The 17,666-nt window shown below is 42.0% G+C and overlaps 1 protein-coding gene across 5 annotated transcripts in view; it reads right to left on the bottom strand.

The window, feature by feature from the left end:
• Positions 1-10,178, bottom strand: part of MKNK1 (MAPK interacting serine/threonine kinase 1) — a 60,699-nt gene extending 50,521 nt beyond the window's left edge. The window contains exons 1-3 of one of the 5 annotated variants that reach the window (XM_053246053.1): positions 10,148-10,178; positions 6,872-6,964; positions 99-161 (exon numbers count right to left, since the gene is read on the bottom strand). In XM_053246053.1, the coding sequence (XP_053102028.1) occupies positions 99-161; positions 6,872-6,946 (138 nt within the window). In that variant the 5' untranslated portion in view covers positions 6,947-6,964; positions 10,148-10,178. Of the gene's footprint in view, positions 1-98; positions 162-4,010; positions 4,404-4,512; positions 4,662-6,871; positions 6,965-10,147 lie in introns of those variants that run through there. The other 4 variants (XM_053246055.1, XM_053246056.1, XM_053246054.1 and 1 more) reach the window with 4 other exon arrangements.
• Between the last annotated feature and the right edge of the window lie 7,488 nt (positions 10,179-17,666).

Genomic DNA, 17,666 nt, shown 5'->3' on the forward strand with positions numbered 1-17,666 from the left:
CATTACTTTGATAAGTAATACGTATAAAAGACTTTGACACACACACATATATAAATACATAAGTGAACACAGTCAATTAGATATTCTTTTCATTTTACCTTAAAGGAACAAGGGAAACTCTTCAATTCTGAAGTTTTAGTTTGCCTCATCACATTCGACATCTGGAAAGAATAGAAGTAACAGAACTATCCTTGATACATGAAACAGGTGAGATTCTAAGAGCCATCTCTTGATGTTGAAAATGCAGGTTTTGCCAGTCATTCCAGAAGGGAACCCAAGCTATTTTAGAATAGCATTTTAGAATAGCATATTTGTTTCAATGCATACACTACTGAAGTTAATTTCTCATGAGACACATTGAGAAGGGGTTGATTGATTGATTTAAAAATAGCTTAGCTCGCATAGAGCATCTATGCACTAGTACTTGATTGCTCCCCTCACCCCCCACCACAGACCAGAGACCTCACCACCCTCACCTGAGCCCCACTCCTGCTGCTCCTCCTCCTCCACCACCACCCCACAGACACTTCATTGCCATGCCTCTCCAAACCTGCCCCCACGAACCTTCTTTCTTTCTGCCCCCACCCATCCAGGTAGCCTGCTTTGCTCCGCCCCCCATTCCATCCCACCCCTCGGAAACAGACAGTAGGCTAGCTTTCTACTTGGCATGCTAGTTTTCTGCTTTCTCTCCTCCTCCACAGACACACTTGGGGCTCAGCTTCCTCACATGTGCTCACTCTCTCCTCCTACACCCGGCACACTTTCGCCGCCTCAACTTCCTTCCCTTCAGGGGCAGAGAGAAAGAAGGTAGTTGATGTTGCAGCATTCTCGCGCTCCACTACTCTCCTAGGGATTGGTCATGGCTGCTGTGAGGGCGGAGCTTACCACATACCACCTAAGCCTTTAGATAGATAGATAGATAGATAGATAGATAGATAGATAGATAGATACTACAAGGATTGCACTGGAAAGCGCAGTAATAGCTGCTTTGCTCTGTAAGAATACATAACAAATAAGGCAGAGATAGCCCAACCTATACACAATATTTATCATAATGATATCCAACAGCATCTATTCCTACACCCATTCTACCATTGCATTCAATCTTCTCATCAGCTTCCTAAACCTTCGCTGTGAAAAACGTTTCCCTACATAATCCTGTGAAATTATTTGGGAATAGATAGAATGAGAGTCTTTGTCAGGGCCAAAAGGCAAGATATACAGTCTTAATAAATAAAATGAAAATAAAATGTTAAGACTAGATTTTGTGTTTCTGTCCTCGGAAAATCATTTCCATATAGTCTAAATACAGCAGGTGTCTGTACTTACTATATCAGTCTGATTACACCAGGACAAATTTTCTGTGGATCTAGCAACCCACCCAACAATTTAGGAACCAGACAATGGACACTTGGCAAAATTACTGGACTTTGTGATGGGCACTGCAGGGGATGGGTAAATGCCCTTTGTTTTATCCCCTTTACAAGCAACATACTTAGAACAGAAACAAGGTGGTCTGCAACAAATAAAGATTTGATTACATAGGAACATCGGAAGCTGCCACATACCAAGCCAGACCATTGGTCTATCTAGCTCAGTAATGTGTACACAGACTGGCAGCGGCTTCTCCAAGGTTGCAGGCAGGAATCTCTCTCAGCTCTATCTTGGAGATGCCAGGGAGGGAACTTGGAACCTTTTGCATGCAAGCATGCAGATGCTCTTCCCAGAGCAGCCCCATCCCCTCAGGGGAATATCTTATAGTGCTCACACATGTAGTCTCCCATTCAGCTAAGCAGGGAGGACCCTGATTAGCAAAGGGGAAATTCATATTTGCTACCACAATAACTCTGAGTCTGAATATCCTAATATAGATGCCATAGTTAAATTTCTAGGTATCCCTTGGTATATAATATTTGTATAATACAAGGCTTGACAAATTCCAGCACCTGGGATTTGTCAAGCTCTGTTTTACAAAAATATTCTACAACTTGCAAGTTGTATTCTGCAACTTGTACTTTAAGTGTTTATCATAAAAATCTAACTCAGTGTCCCTCAGACACATTTTTCTTCCATTCCATCAAGACATGACCAGACAAAGCTTTTGTTCAATTAACTTTTGTAAGAAAAGCGCACCCTATATCATCAAAGGATACATATGAACAGGCATGGTTATTGACCAGAGACCTTTTCATGCACTATCCAAATACAGGGACTCTGTATCCAGGTGCAATATCCACAAGAGTGTGCTGGCAAGCCCTGATCCCCCAACACTGATGTGGTCCATAGCCCTGTCCCCATGCTGGAAGCCTTATGCTGTACTCAGGGAGATATCTTCCTCATTAATAAGAATGCAAGTTGGACCAATCATGGGGAAGCTGTTCTTAAGGAGATCCTTCACCTTCTCAACCTGTATTGGAAGACAGCATGAAGGCAGGGCTACAAAGCATGATGATAAGGGGTGGGACTTGTAGGCACACTCTCTAGGATGCTGTACCTGGCTATAGCATCCACACTTTGGATAATGCATGATCAGGCTTTATATATTCTACAACTTTTCAACCAGACCAGAGAGAGAGAACAAAACAACTCTTAAGTAACTTGAAAAATGGAATCCCAAAACAGGCTCTCTCATGGAGTTAAGAAATAAGAAGTAACTCCTAAGATGCCTAGCTGGGTTACATTTAGCTATATAGCACATCAGTGCACGCACACACATGCATGAACTCCACACATACACCCTGCTGCCAGGAGCAATATTATTTTTAGATGGACATGCAGATAAGGAGGGTCTCTGGTCAGAAATGACAGTTCATTTGCAGTCAACAGAATGGTTGCCACTGTGGGTCAGGCAAATTTCTCTGTTATATATACAATATGAAACAAAGTTAGAATATAAGCAAATGAATATATAGAGCCATGGTTTACAGATTAAAAAGGTACAGCATTCTGGTAAAGATCTTGTATATATATTGAAGGCTCTCTGCCACAGGTATTTTTCTTTTAAAAAAATACAATTATCAGAAAGTCTCAAAGCAAAGAGCATAACAACTAGCAGTAGTGTACTAGCAGTAGTGTACTAGAGGAGTGGGGTATTAATATTTTAAATATTATAAATTAAATTATAAATTGAATTTCCACATACAGAGGCAGTATATGGCTGAATACCAGATGCTAGAGACAAGGGAAGAATATTGCCTTCATGCCTTGCTTATAAGCTTCCAAAGCATTTGTCTGGCTGCTGCCAGAATAATTCTGGCCTAGGCAGACTTAGGTCTGATACAGCAAAGCAATTCTTATAAGGGTTGGAACCTGAAGCACTATTCAGTGTTTTCAGCCCCTGCAGCCCCCAGGGACATCCAGTGTCCCCACCATTCCAGGGCAACTAGCAAGATAACTAGCATGGTGTAGTGGTTAGAGTGCTGGACTAGGACCGGGAAGACCTGAGTTCAAATCCCCATTCAGCCATGAAACTAGCTGGGTGACTCTGGGCCAGTCACTTCTCTCTCAGCCTAACCTACTTCACAGGGTTGTTGTGAAAGAGAAACTCAAGTATGTAGTACACCGCTCTGGGCTCCTTGGAGGAAGAGCGGGATATAAATGTAAAAATAATAATAATAACAACAACAATAATAATAATAATAAGAAGATAACTGTCAGCTAAAAAGCTTTTACACAGTCCCTCAGCAATTCTTGGAACAATTTCCAGGAAAGCACTATAAGACACATCAGGCTGAGCAAGCCCAGAGAGTTTCTGTAAGACTCAGAGTCTGCATATTTCTATATCAACCTGATAGTCCAGTAGTAGATGGCAATTTACCTACTCATATCCCCTATCTGAACTGAATACATCACAAGTTTGACAGCATGTGGAAAACATTTGCTTTACTGACGTGTACAATTAGATTCCCAACTGTTAGTTACTGGCTACTTATTATCCTAAACTGATAATTTCTGGGCATACCACTCTGGAAAGAAACAAGTGACATGTATAGCAGTGGAGCTTCATTTACCATCTATCTCTAAGCACAGGGGATGCACAATGAGTGCATGCTTTTCTCCACATCCAATGCTTTCCCCTCCATTTGCTGTACATCCTCTTGAGGAACCCCTGACCTGTCCCCTACTACATCCTCTTGGAGAGGGATGTAATTTGTGCCGGGGCTGCGCAGGCAGAATCAGTCTTCAGTATCAGGCACGTAAAGTATTGATAGGAAGTAGTTCCTCTGAGAATGTACAGAGTTTCTCTCCCCCAGCACCAACTAACCACCCTAATAAACTTAGTTTTGGGGCGCCAGAGCTTCAGAAGCTCCAAAGTTGGCTTAGATAGCAATGCTTTTAAAATTTGAGATGATGCTGCGCCTTCCCCCACTCCCATGCAACGAGAAATAACTCAGAAACAGCTAGAAAACCCCACCCGCTGCTCTGCCCTCTCCCGGGGACTACTCCCCGACCCCTTTGGTACCATTCCCGCCACCAACCCAGGCTCCTTCGCCGTTTTCCCCCTTCACCCACCTCCGTGGCTGCCAGACCGCGTCCCTCCCCCCACTCGGACCCGGCTCCAGCCCAGCCCAAGACCGGCCAGTGACGCTTTCACTGGAGAGGGAGGAGCCACACACAAATCGTCAACTAGTTGCCGCTTCGAAAGCTTAAAAAAGTGAAGAATGAAAAAGGGCAGATAAGCGCATGCGCACAAAATGCGCACCACCCTGAGAGGGGGGGCTAGTATGCGTAATGCAAATTTGCACATGCGCAATCTTGCACAGAGGTACTAAACAAGGGAGGAGAGAGAAGCTGTATGTAGAGACTCTTTCTGCGTCCCGGATGGAGAGGAAGACGTGTGTAGTGAGACCACAGTGCAGGTGCAATAGGAAGTCTGTGGTAAGGAGAGCATCCGCAGACGCACTCGTGGAGCTGTAAGAGCAGAAGGTGTCATCATAGGTCAGTCGCATCCTGACAGCCTGGTCCAAATTTAGCTAAGTTCTCATATGGCGGGGATGACACCATGAAAGCAAAATTCAAAGTAACCTAATCTCAGTTAGGTGCCCTTTTAGCTGTCCTGTCATTTACACAGTCAGCCTGCTTAGAATGGAGAAAGGACAGATTCGAAATAATGATCCATCAGTCTATCCTGACTGCGGGGAACCACGAGGTGGAAGTTTGTCAGACATGATATACAGTAATGTAATCTTCTATATAAACATCTTGGTATAAAATACTGCCCACTACATCTTTTGCTACATCACTCTGCAAAAATAGGATAACTTTTGAGCAAAAATTAACATGGTTTACTTGACAAAAGTTAAGCATCTATAATTCTTTTGATACCTGTGGGAGAGAGTTATCAAGGGGAATTAAAAGTACCTAACTTTGGCTGGATCATGCCCATGGTCAGTTAAGACCATATAAGGAACTAAATGTAGCCTGCATCATTTTACTACTTACAAACATTTTGGTGCTTGTATTTATCAATATAATTTCAGCACACAAATGGAGACACCAAAAAACTGCTTCACAAATTATGGTGCTTGTCATGTTGGAGACACTAAAGAGAGGGGAGGGGAGGAGGTTGTGAATATAGGTGGTCCCTTTGTAACAAAATAGAAATTGACAAATGAATAGGGCAGACAGGAATGTCAGTTCTTTAGCTGAGTGATATTGAAGTATTTCTAGTGCAATGAGAAGCATTCAACGTTATTATTTTTAAGAATATTTATGTACTGCACAAGAACAAGAAGAATAACAACAAAAAATTCCAAAGTGGTTTACATAGCAAAAGTAAACAGAAAGTTGTCCCCTGTGCCCAAAGGCCTCAGAATCTAAAAGGAAACACACAGGGTAACCATCAACAGCCACTGGAAAACACTGTGTTTGGTTGAATAAGGGCGGTTGCTCTCTCCCTTCTAAAGGTTAGGGAACTACTACTTTAAACAGTGCCTCTTGCATAGTTATCAGGTAATATTACATCTGATAGAACTTTTTTCTTGAAGAAGGAATTTGAGGGAGATTGGAGAAAGATAAGAATTGTTGCTTAAAAGAGTGTTTTCCATTTTTTAAAAAGGCTAGCAGAATATTTCTTAGATTCCATGCTAGATTCAGAATTTGCAAACAACATCCACATCTTTGTAACAAAAACTCTTGGGAGACTTCAGTTACAATATCAAAAAAACCCTTCTTGTAACTTGGTGGTATGGTGGATCACTGGGAATGCATTACGAGTGTAGCTCTATGACTCCACTGGCTTCCAATAAATTCTCTTTGAAGAGCAATCCTTTTTGAAATTCATCTGTCCTGTGTGACCAATACAGCATGATTACTGTTTCCCTGTGGCTGGATTCCACACCACACTAGTAATGTCTGAAGAAGGGAATCACATGGAATAGTGATTCCCACATTCTTGTGTGGGAAGTTCCAAACATCAGCTGTTCCCATCCCATATTGATGAATTTTGTTGATATGTCATTTTGTGCAGTTTTGATTGTATTTTTGCTTGTAAGCCAGTTTGTGAGTCCAATTTTATGAAAGGTGCGGTAGAAGATCTTTTAATAAATAAAATGTAATTCAACCATTTAAGTGTTACTCATGTAAGGAGGGGACTCACCTATGGGGAAATGGCAATCACAGTACATTGGCAAGGGGTTATTTGGGCCAGATGCTCATTGTCAGACAGATGTTATATGTAAAAACTAATTGTTTACCCATCTGGATCCCCCACTACAGTTCCCCGTCTGAACTGTGGTACTCCTCTGGGGCAGCATGTTTCAGTCCAAAGACTGTGTTTAATTGTGTTGTCATTGATATTAAAATAAAATCACTCCATCTTTTCTTTAGTCATTTGACTCAACTCTGGCCTAGAAAATAATGACCTTCTTACCTGTAACCCTTTCACCTTTCTGTTTGTGTTGCAGAATGCAAGTTTGCTATCTAGTGTTCTCTTTTCCTCCAACATTAGAAAAGGAATTTATATCTACACAAAAGGAATTAATCATATATCTGAGTTAACATAATAATAGATCGAAGAAGAAACAGCAAATAAATTATATGTGGCAACTAGTTTTCTGTTAAAAAGAGGACTGGAATGCCAATGCATTTCTCTGTGTTATTTCTGTATAGTATTTTAGCATTAAAAAGGAGTACATTCGGATATATGTCAGTTGCTTTTAGTACTTCAAAGTGTGCAAGCATATGGACATCTTTTCTCTCTGTGACTCTATGCTTTTTCTAACTCTATGAAATATTGTTCCCCATGCTTTCCAGTGAAAATTTTTCCAGATTTCCTGGAACACTAATGAATTTTTCCAGAGTTTGGGTTTGTTGTTTGTTGTTTTTGTAGTCTGGGTGAGGTCTGGAATCTACCTGTGAAAATGGCATGTTTATCTTTCATGGTTTGGTCTGGAAGTTTCATGTCAGTCAGTCATGAAGGTCCAAGCAGCTTTATATTATAGATGTGGTGTGCTAGAAGCTATATAAGTAAACCAGTATTTTTGTGGAAATGTTTCTCTCAAGTTTTTATATATCTTTAATAATTGTCAGTACAATATCCTGCTGCACATAAACTCCTCTAGTAGTGTATTTTCTTTGCAGATAGGAGATTTCATACTCCTTGGCTAGCTGAATTGCTTAAGACTGGTCTAAATATTAAGGGTATGAAAAGCTCCTGTCTGAGGCAATCCATGACAGTGTTACAAAGAAAATCACCTGTGCAGAAGTGCTCTAAGATGGTAGATTGTATACTGATCCATCTGTTATGGAGAACTGTGTGCAAAGAAAAAGGAGAGAGAGAGAAGCAAAATACTAGGCCATGATTAAAGGGTGCCATTGAAATGACACAATCTTTTACTACTATTTCACTGGACACAAAGTGGTGTTCATTCTGGATAGGATGAGGACTACATAAGTAAAAATCTCTCTCTTAAACACCTTTCATACTCACAGCCTTGCTCTTGGACATATATCATACCCTGCTTGTGCTACATTATTCATCCAAAAAGCAATATAAGTGATATTTTTATATCTGTGGACATTACCTAGTTTTTCTCAACATCTTATATTTTGGCAGGGGGGAGGGGAGGATAGTCTTCCCTTTCCTGTATACATCTGTTTCTTGCTTCACTTATTCCAGCTTGGTATATTCCATAAGGCATTGATTTTTCAGAGGTTTGCAAGTGAGCTGTGCGAAAGGAGCAACTCCCCTATTTCAGCTGCCTAGCAGCAGATCAAGCAAATGAGAATTGTCAGTGTTGTTTTTTGCCTTTATGAAATGTTGATTTCAGCTTATAGTTTGTGCCACGTCACATAGAAGCAATTTTGTTTTGCAGCAGAGACTAAGAACCAGCAGAGTGAAATGTAAGACTACAAACTATGTTGCTGCAATAATGGCACTCTGTAGGATCAGGCTATTAACAACAGCTTGCAACTATTATAATGCTCATTATAGGTTCTTATTGTTGGAGATCCTTTGCTCTTTTTTGCTTTACCTTCAACATAACTAAGGACTTGCATCTAATTTCCCCTCTAAGGTTACTGCTTGTCATGCTTGCACATGGGAATTCCTTGAACCTAACCTACTTCTCCTCTCTTTTACTGTCTCCCTGCCCCTGAGGTCTAATTGGCTGACCTTCACTTTGATGTCTGAAAGGCAGTCTGTGTGTCTGAATGCACTCTGTTAAAAGGTAGCAAATTAATACTATAGGTAAGCTATAGTATTATTTCACCAAGTGAAATCCATTTTGTTAGTATCCATATTAGCTAATAGCAAGAGCAATATGTATTAGTAGTAGTCACATTTATATCATACCGTTCTTCCAAGAAGCTCAGGGCAGCCTGCATGGGTTACCCTCATTTATCTTAATGACAGTGATTGGCACAAGAACACCAGTTTGCTTCATGCCTGAGTAGGAATTTGAATCTAGTGTTCCCTGGTCTGGTAGTCCAACAATTACTGCTACACAACACTTATGTACATACTCCTATACAGAGTATGGAGCGGAGATATGCAATCAGAGTGGCAATGTATACAAAGCATGGAGGGGACTGTAGGTACATTATGGACACAATGGGACTGTGTGGGGGCTTTGATGATTTTGACAGTGAGGGCCTCTTTCAGAATAATCCCTGTTACATACAAAAAATGAAACTTTCTTCTCATATGAAGCAATGTATGACCATTTATCTAGTGTTCGTGTTATGGGGTCTTTATTTGGGCCTGATTGTACATCCCCTGGCATCCCTAAAAGAGGTGCTTGATATGTATCTGAAACAGTCCAGGAATGGGACAGTGTTTAGCACTGGCTTTAGGTATAACCTAGGAAGCCAAAGGGGGGGGGATTCTTTAAGAGTCGTCTGAAAAAGGCTCCCTGACCCCCTAAGCCAGGCCAACCTCGTGGCTATTGCCAAACAGTCCTGAAGATTCCCCCAGACTCCGCCTCCAAAACACAATCTCCACACTTCATGCATTTCTGCATGTAAGCATCAAATGGCCCAGTTCCTCCTGGATCTTCTGCATTAAAGTCACAGGGGTGCGCAGAACTCGAATCCGCCTCCACCCCCCAGGATCTTCCTGACATTTCTGTGAGTTTTAATTTCGCAGATGGCTCCTGTCGAACACCAGTTGGTATCCTTTTGTTACCCTAAGCACCTCCATTGGTAAACACACACACCACCACTGGTTCAGCAGCTCACCAAACCATGCACATCGCTAGTGCAGATTGCTTTTCAGTGCTCTTACTGCTGGCTGTTTGTTAGCCCTTCTTCTTCTCCAGGACTGGAATACAACTAACTAAAGTCCCATTCAAAAGCTGGCCTGGATCAGGGAATGGGTTACCCAAAAACACCACAATGACCCACTTTGAGCTTGACTTCTGATTCTCATTCTCCTCATCTGCAATGAATGCTTGTTTGTTTTCTGGCTTTTCTTTCTTGCCCTGCAGCATCAGGCTTCCTGCCTTTCATTTTCCTGCTGGTCCTAAGCTGTAGGTATCACATGCACCATGGTGGGCATAACTGGGAGGGGGCAGCCAGGGCACGTGCCCTAGGCGCCACTGTGGGGGGCGCCACACCAATGCCTGCCACCCCCACGCCATTACCCACCTGCCCAGCCCCAAGGCCCCTCAGCCACTTGCCCTCCTGCTTGCCTTGCCCTCCGGCCTACCATCAGAGCTGTCCACAAACAGTGACACAGCTCCTTCTCTCCCCGCCTCTCAGCAGATCGACGGGTGGGCGGGGCTTCCAGAGATGCCTTCATTCAGGCCTCCCTGAAACCTGAACTCAAGTAGGCCGGCAGGCCCCAAGCAAGCAAGCAAGGAGGCAGGCAAAGTTTTCTGCAGACCCTCTGCCCTGCCCAGCCAGCCCAGCCCAGCCTAGCCTTTGCCAGGTAGAATGTGAATTCCTTTTTGTGGTTACCCCCCGCCATATAGGGATCTGCTTGCCATAGGGCTTTGATATGGGGGGGTGGGGAGGAGACTGAGAAGTCTCTGAATATTTAATTTAAAACAGATTGGAAAACTTGCTGGCTTTAAAAACAAAACCTATTTTAAAAGGCCTATAAGTGGCTTTTTTAATGGCAGAAAATTACAAAAACTTCTGGAACAAACAATATTATATTTATTCATTTATTCATTCATTTATAAATGCACTTATGTTCAAGTTGTTTTGCAGCCCAGAAGGTCTGAGTAAGCATGTGTTGTGCTTTTAATTTATTTTATTGTTCTTGTGTGTGAACTGCTCCCCAATAACTCACAGGGACTTCAGGGTAAATCTGGCCAACATGTGAATGTAGCACCTCCATTTCAGAGGAGATGTGTGTTAAAGGGCTTTAAAAGCCCTGTGTGAAAAACCTCCTGGAATCAAACTTTACTGAATTTGTTCAGAATTCTGAGAAAACATACATAGGCTCACCCTGCATGGTTGAAAGTCTCCTTTGCTAATCTGCAGCGAGGGGGCCATTTTAATAATTAGTGTTTCTAGTGTGTTCTAGGCATTGAAAGTAGCACAAATATATAGTACTCAATGTATATCACTATATATTGTGATGTGTGTGTATTCAGTGAAATGTATTTCCAGGCAGCATACTTATTTTGAAATATCAGATTTAAATCCTTGGGGGCCTGGGGTGTGTGGAGGCCCTGGACTTTGAGGGGTTGGGGGCCCATTTTAAAATCTCATCTCTGGACCCATTCCAACCTTGCTATGCCCCTGGCAAAATAGATAGATATGTACTAATCACTACACATGGGTTTCTGCACAACACCTGCACAGAAGAAACTTCCATGTAGAAAATATTTCTCTTGTAAATTGACCCTGAATTTTCCATCCATGACTGGGATATCTGAGAGTTAGAGTCAACAATAAAAGAACAATACACTGCTTGTGACAGGAAGGGGCAAACTAAAATGATTTCTTAGTCTGGCAGGGGCTGGTTTTGGCCCTGGCAGAACTTGGCTGTCTGCTCCTGTTGCAAATTCCTCTATCTAGTGTGGCAAACTAATGTATCCTCCTCCCTCCTGGTGCCAAAGTAAGCACTAGTGTGTTGAATGCACGTATACCCCATCACGAGCCAAGAGTCATCATAAGACAAAGGCTGGCAGGAATCATTCACTGGTTTATAGACCCCCCCACCACCACCTTCTTCTTCCCCTATTTTGCTAGTGGCTATTTGGGCAGGTGATCCTGCAACGACAAAGCATGAGATGAGACAGAAAATGACACTTGCAATCCTCACATAATTCCTGACTGTTGTTCTAAGTCCTTAACAGAGATGGCTCATGTTTTCAGGTTTTGATCAACAACCATGTCTAGATGGTACAGTGTTCCTTTTAACAGGGATTTCCAGATATTGTTGACTACAAGTCCCATCATCCCTGTTTGGATAGGGGTGCAATTTCAGTGCTTGCCCTAGGTGCTTTCCCCCCTAGATATGCCCCTGTGCACCATGACAGAATTAGGAAGCGAAATCTTTCCATAATCCTGCCAGGGCAGTCACTTAGTGGCAACACACCACTCTAGGTTTTAGACTGCTACAGTCTTAAGAGTGTTTGTATTATGTCACCTCTTTTACCAAAAAGATAATGGTAAAAGGGCTGGCTTGTCCTTTGTACAAAGAAGGAAAGCGGAGGCTTTCCTTTACTTCAAAGTACCTTATTTTGCCAAATAGGAATTCTGCTTCTAGCAAATGATTATATTAATTTACTAACAAAAGAGCAACACCCAGAAACCCAATTACAATGTAACTTGACATTGTGCCATCTCTGTGCAAAATAACTAATCTTCCACATGGCTTTATTTAATGTATTCTGCTAATAGATTTTTCTAATAACAGCTTTTTAAAATGGTCAAGATATAAATTAGATATCATACAACTGGCTGGCTGACAAACAATCTCCAGAGATGTGTGAGACCTATTTCAAGGGGGCTTTTTTTTTTTTGGTACAGACAAACTAATGAAAGGCATTTTTAGTGAAGGGTATAGCAGCCGACATGCAGTGCAGCCATCTGGCAACTGGAAAAGGTCTGCAGGTCCACAAGAAGTTTTATGCACTGAAAGCAGAATGTGTGCTGAGGGAAAGGGGGTGGGGAGTGTGATTTTCACATCTCTCACCTCCCTCCAAAAGCCCTGCTTGCTTGTATAAATGTGTTCTAGACTCTGCAATCCACAGGGATGTATAAACAGGGCTTTTGGAGGGAGAGGAGAGATACAAAATTTGCTTCCCCTTCCTCTCTGCACCCAGTCTGCTACACAAAGAAGTCTCCCATGAAGGGATGCTGAAAGCTTTTGGAGGAGCTGCATCCCTCCTTCCATCACCAGAGGGTTGCACTGGATGTTGGCTAGTAGTAGTAGTCACCATAGTCATCGTATTTATATACCACTTCTCAAATAAAAAGGTCTCAAAGTGGTTTATATAGAATAATAAATAAAGAAATAAGATGGTTCTCTCCCTATCCCCAATGGGTTCACATTCTAAAACTAATCTTGCCTACTTTCCTGTCACTATAATCTTAATTGAGAATTACCATACTCACAAGTTAGCCCACTGCAGCCTTAAACATTCACACTTCTGCCATCTTGAATTGGGGAGGATGACATTATCACAAACTACACAATTGAGGTGTCCCTGTGTGTCAGTTGCTATGACTGTACCAAATTTGGCTCAAATTAGTTAGGCAGTCCACAAGTTAGCACATTTGTGCCTCAACCATTCATGTGTCCACTATCTTGAACCAGGGTGGATGATATCATTACAAACTACAGCTTTGATCTCTCCCTATGTGTCCCTACAGCTGTAGCAAGTTTGGAGCAAATCAGTTAGGTAGTCACAAGTTGGCCCACTTGTGCCTCACATGTCCATCATCTTGAGGTAGCCCTATGTGTCCCTACAATGTGTCCCTACAACTGTTTGAAATTTGGTTCAAATCAGTTAGGTGATTCACAGGTTAGCCCACTTTTGCCTCAAAAGTTCATGCGTCCATCATCTTGAATTGGGGTGGATGCCATCATCACTAACTATGCCATTGAGGTGTCCCTATGTGCCTCTACAACTGTACCCAATTTAGTCATACTTCCCAATTTAGTCATACTTTCCTTATGTGTTATGGAAAGTAGGTTAAAAATTTGAAAAACGCAGGAAGGAGGTAAAGGCCTCATTCCTTCACAGGTGAGGGGTTACTGTGCTCTTTAACAACAAGCTACTGTGGAATGCCCGGCAGAAGATCATGTTTTTATAGACAAGTGGTATGGAGGCTTTATCCATATGGATGAAAACTTTACAGCTGTGCTGTGGTTAGGGATCAACACTTGAAATTATCCTGAGCTAATCCTAAGTATGTAGTACATATGTTTAATATTCACATCTATTTTCTGAAAGTTTTTACCCAGCTGAGATTTTGAAGGATGTGTCACCCACTACAACGGTACCAAATCTGGTTCAAATCGGTTAGGTAGTCTTGCACTTCAAACATTTACACAACTGCCATCTTGAATTGGGGTAGATGACATCCTTACAAACTACGCCATTGGGTGTCACTTTGCATCCCTACAACTGTACCTAATTTGGTTCATACTTTGGTCCAGGCATTGTGAAGTTGATAGGGACACATACACAGAATGCCAGCTGATCTCATAAGCTTATTTTCCTTAAGGAAAGTAGTCTAACAAGGTGGATACCACAAGGTTTATAAAAGACCTCTTTAATACACAAAAACATAAAACAAATGTCCAGAGTTAAAAAATGTTTAAATGTTAACACATCAGCTTCAGAGCTATACACTAGTGTTGAAGCATGCTTCAGCTAGGCATCATACAACAGCTAGGCATCATGACTCAGCAAGCTGACAGCAAATAGCCAATCCTATTTACAGTACCAATACCATTCAGTCCTGTTACAAATCTCACAACAAGGAGGGGAAAAGTGAAAATACACACCCTTGCTAAATAGCCAATTAATTTCATTGCTTCCCTCATTTCCTCTTTTACACTTATAGTGGGACAAAGCTGTTCTATATACATTGCTTTCCTTAGCTTCTGTTTTCTCACATCTGCCACCACAGCCAAAATAGATATCTTTTTATTCACTGCTTTACCTTGATGTTTCTCTTTGACATACACTGCCCACAACTTTGCCCGATTTTTATGCTGTATATCTGCCAAATGCTCCTTATCTTTTTATCAAGGGTCTACCTGTCTCCGCAATATAAAACTGCATACATTACATGCCATCCATTTTATATACCACCTCCGTTATTTTTATTTTTATATTCTTATATACTGCCTCCTCCAAATACTCTAGGTGGTGAACTACAACAATACCAATAACAATTAATTAAAATATTATTATTATTTTAATTAATTGTTATTGGTATTATTCTGCGATGATATCTATAACAACAGCAACAACATTGACAATAAAATTCAGTCATCCCAGGTCCTTGGGAAGGACTCGATGTCTGGATAAAACAAACCAGTCAATAACACCTGTCTGACTGTGTAAATAAATAGATAATAATAATAAGGCAAACACCACTGCAGGAATAATAGAATGGACCCAGGCAGAGCTAGAGACGCTAGATAGTAAGACCAGGAAAATAATGACCATCAATCATGCTCTGCACCCCCACAGTAATGTAGATAGGCTATACCTCCCTCGCAGCTCAGGTGGAAGAGGAATGCTGCAAGTCCATCAAACAGTAGAGGAGGAGAAAAGAGGCCTTGAAGAATATATCAAGGACAGTGAAGAAGATGCATTTCAAATGGTCAATAATGAGAAACTATTCAACACCAATGAAAGAAAGCAGGCCTACAAGAAAGAACAAGTCAAGAACCGAGCAGAAAAATGGAAAAATAAGTCACTGCATGGTCAATATTTGCACAATATAAGTAGAAAATCAGACATACCAAGACCTGGCAATGGCTTAAGAATGGCAACTTGAAGAAAGAAACAGAGGGTTTAATACTGGCTGCACAAGAACAGGCACTAAGAACAAATGCAATAAGAGCAAAAGTAGAAAAATCCACAACAAACAGCAAGTGCCGCCTTTGTAAAGAAGCAAATGAAACCGTGGACCACCTAATCAACTGTTGTAAAAAGATCGCACAGACTGACTACAAACAAAGGCATGACAAGGTAGCAGGGATGATACACTGGAACATCTGCAAAAAATACAAGCTACCTGCAGCCAAAAATGGGTGGGACCATAAAACTGAAAAAGTTGAAGAAAATGAAGATGTAAAAATATTATGGGACTTCCGACTACAAACAGACAAGCATCTGCCACACAATACACCAGATATAACTGTAGTCGAGCAGAAAGAAAAATAAGTTAAACTAGTCGACATAGCAATACCAGGGGCTAGCAGAATAGAAGAAAAAGAAATAGAAAAAATCACAAAATACAAAGATCTACAAACTGAAATTGAAAGGCTGTGGCAGAAAATGACCAAAATAATCCCAGTGGTCATTGGCGCCCTGCGTGCAGTTCCAAAAGACCTTGAAGAGCACCTCAACACCATAGGGGCCACAGAAATCACCATTAGCCAATTACAAAAAGCAACTTTACTGGGAACAGCCTATATTCTGCGACGATATCTATAACAACAGCAACAACATTGACAATAAAATTCAGCCATCCCAGGTCCTTGGGAAGGACTCGATGTCTGGATAAAACAAACCAGTCAATAACAACTGTCTGACTGTGTAAAATAATAATAATAATAATAATTATTATTATTATTATAAGGCAAACACCTGGCAAAACAGGTGGGTCTTAAGGGCCTTAAAAGCAGCCAGGGAAGGGGCTGAACGAATCTGGGGGAAGAATGTTCCAAAGAAGAGGGGCAGCCACAAAGAAAGCCCTCCTATGGGCCCAGGCACCACGCGCTACACCAGGGCCTGGATCACTAAAGAGGGCCAGCTGAGAAGATCTCACAGCTGGCCAAGAGAGGTGATCCCAGAGATATACAGGTGCTAAGCCCATAAGATATAGGTGCGAAGCCCATAAGATGTAGGTGAGAACCAGCACTTTGAATTGGACCCTGAAGCGAACAGGCAACCATTGCTGCGACCAGTGCTTATTTGACACCATTCTTCAGTGTTCTCAAAAATCTGGCAATTCTTCTGACAAAAATCTGGCAATTCTTGCAAACCCGAGCTTTGGGGAGGGCTAAAAAAAGTGGGCTAGCCACTGGGCTTGCCTGCGAGCCCGGTGGTTTACACAATCAGCAAAAATCGGGCTAGGCTCTCCTAGCCCAATTTTTGCTGATCGTGAGAATAGCCCCAAGGTATTTCATTGCTTCAGCTGACTGCGTGCTAAGATCCCAGAGGGACACTCCCAGACTCCCCTGCAGTGTCACAAAGGATGCAGGAATGCAACTTGCTGGTTGTATTTTACTTCAGTTGTATCGCTACAAGACATTACCACTCCAAGCCACTGTTTGAGCAGGTGGGCAGCCCTGAACCCGAGTCTCATTTATCTAGGGTCTTCTGGCTGCTTGCTCACTCTTGGACCTACAGCATTATGAACTTTAAGTAGCTTTTTCAGATAATGAGCAATATAATAAAGACTGATCCTGCTAGTATCAGACAGTGCCAATTTTGTGGCAATTTTATTTAGTTTTAGTTTTAAGAGTCATACTCTGTTTTCTAGCGGTGTAGCTGTAATTGAGCAGATGGCTTCAAAGAACAGGGCCCCCCAGCTCCACCTCTCCCTATTTTCTTCATTATCTCCCTCACTCAGCCATGGAGAGGGGTGAACATGGGCCACCTCTCCCCTAGCTACGCCCCTGCTGTTTTCTTAATCAAATGATTCCCAAAACAGCTTAGTACAGACTATAACAGTGGTTCCCAAACTGGGAGCCTCCAGATGTTGCTGAACTACAGCTCCCATCATCCCTAGCCACAAGAAATTGTAGCTGGGGTTGGTGGAAGTTGTAGTTCAGCAACATCTGGAGGCTCCCAGTTTGGGAACCACTGGACTATAACAACACAGTGCACAATCAGCCAAGGGACATGCCAGATAGAAATGGTGTTACAGCCCTTCCCCAGCTCTCTGGTGTGCCTGTTGCTGCTGTCCTTACAGAGTCCGAGGCAAGCCTAGAAAAATACCCTGCCTTGGAAGAGTGCTGCCAGGAAGCATCAGGTGTAACTGTTACTACTAGCTGGGCCGGGCACAGAACATCTGCT

The sequence above is a fragment of the Hemicordylus capensis genome, chromosome 4, assembly GCF_027244095.1.
Source record: "Hemicordylus capensis ecotype Gifberg chromosome 4, rHemCap1.1.pri, whole genome shotgun sequence".
NCBI classification, from domain to species: domain Eukaryota; kingdom Metazoa; phylum Chordata; class Lepidosauria; order Squamata; family Cordylidae; genus Hemicordylus; species Hemicordylus capensis.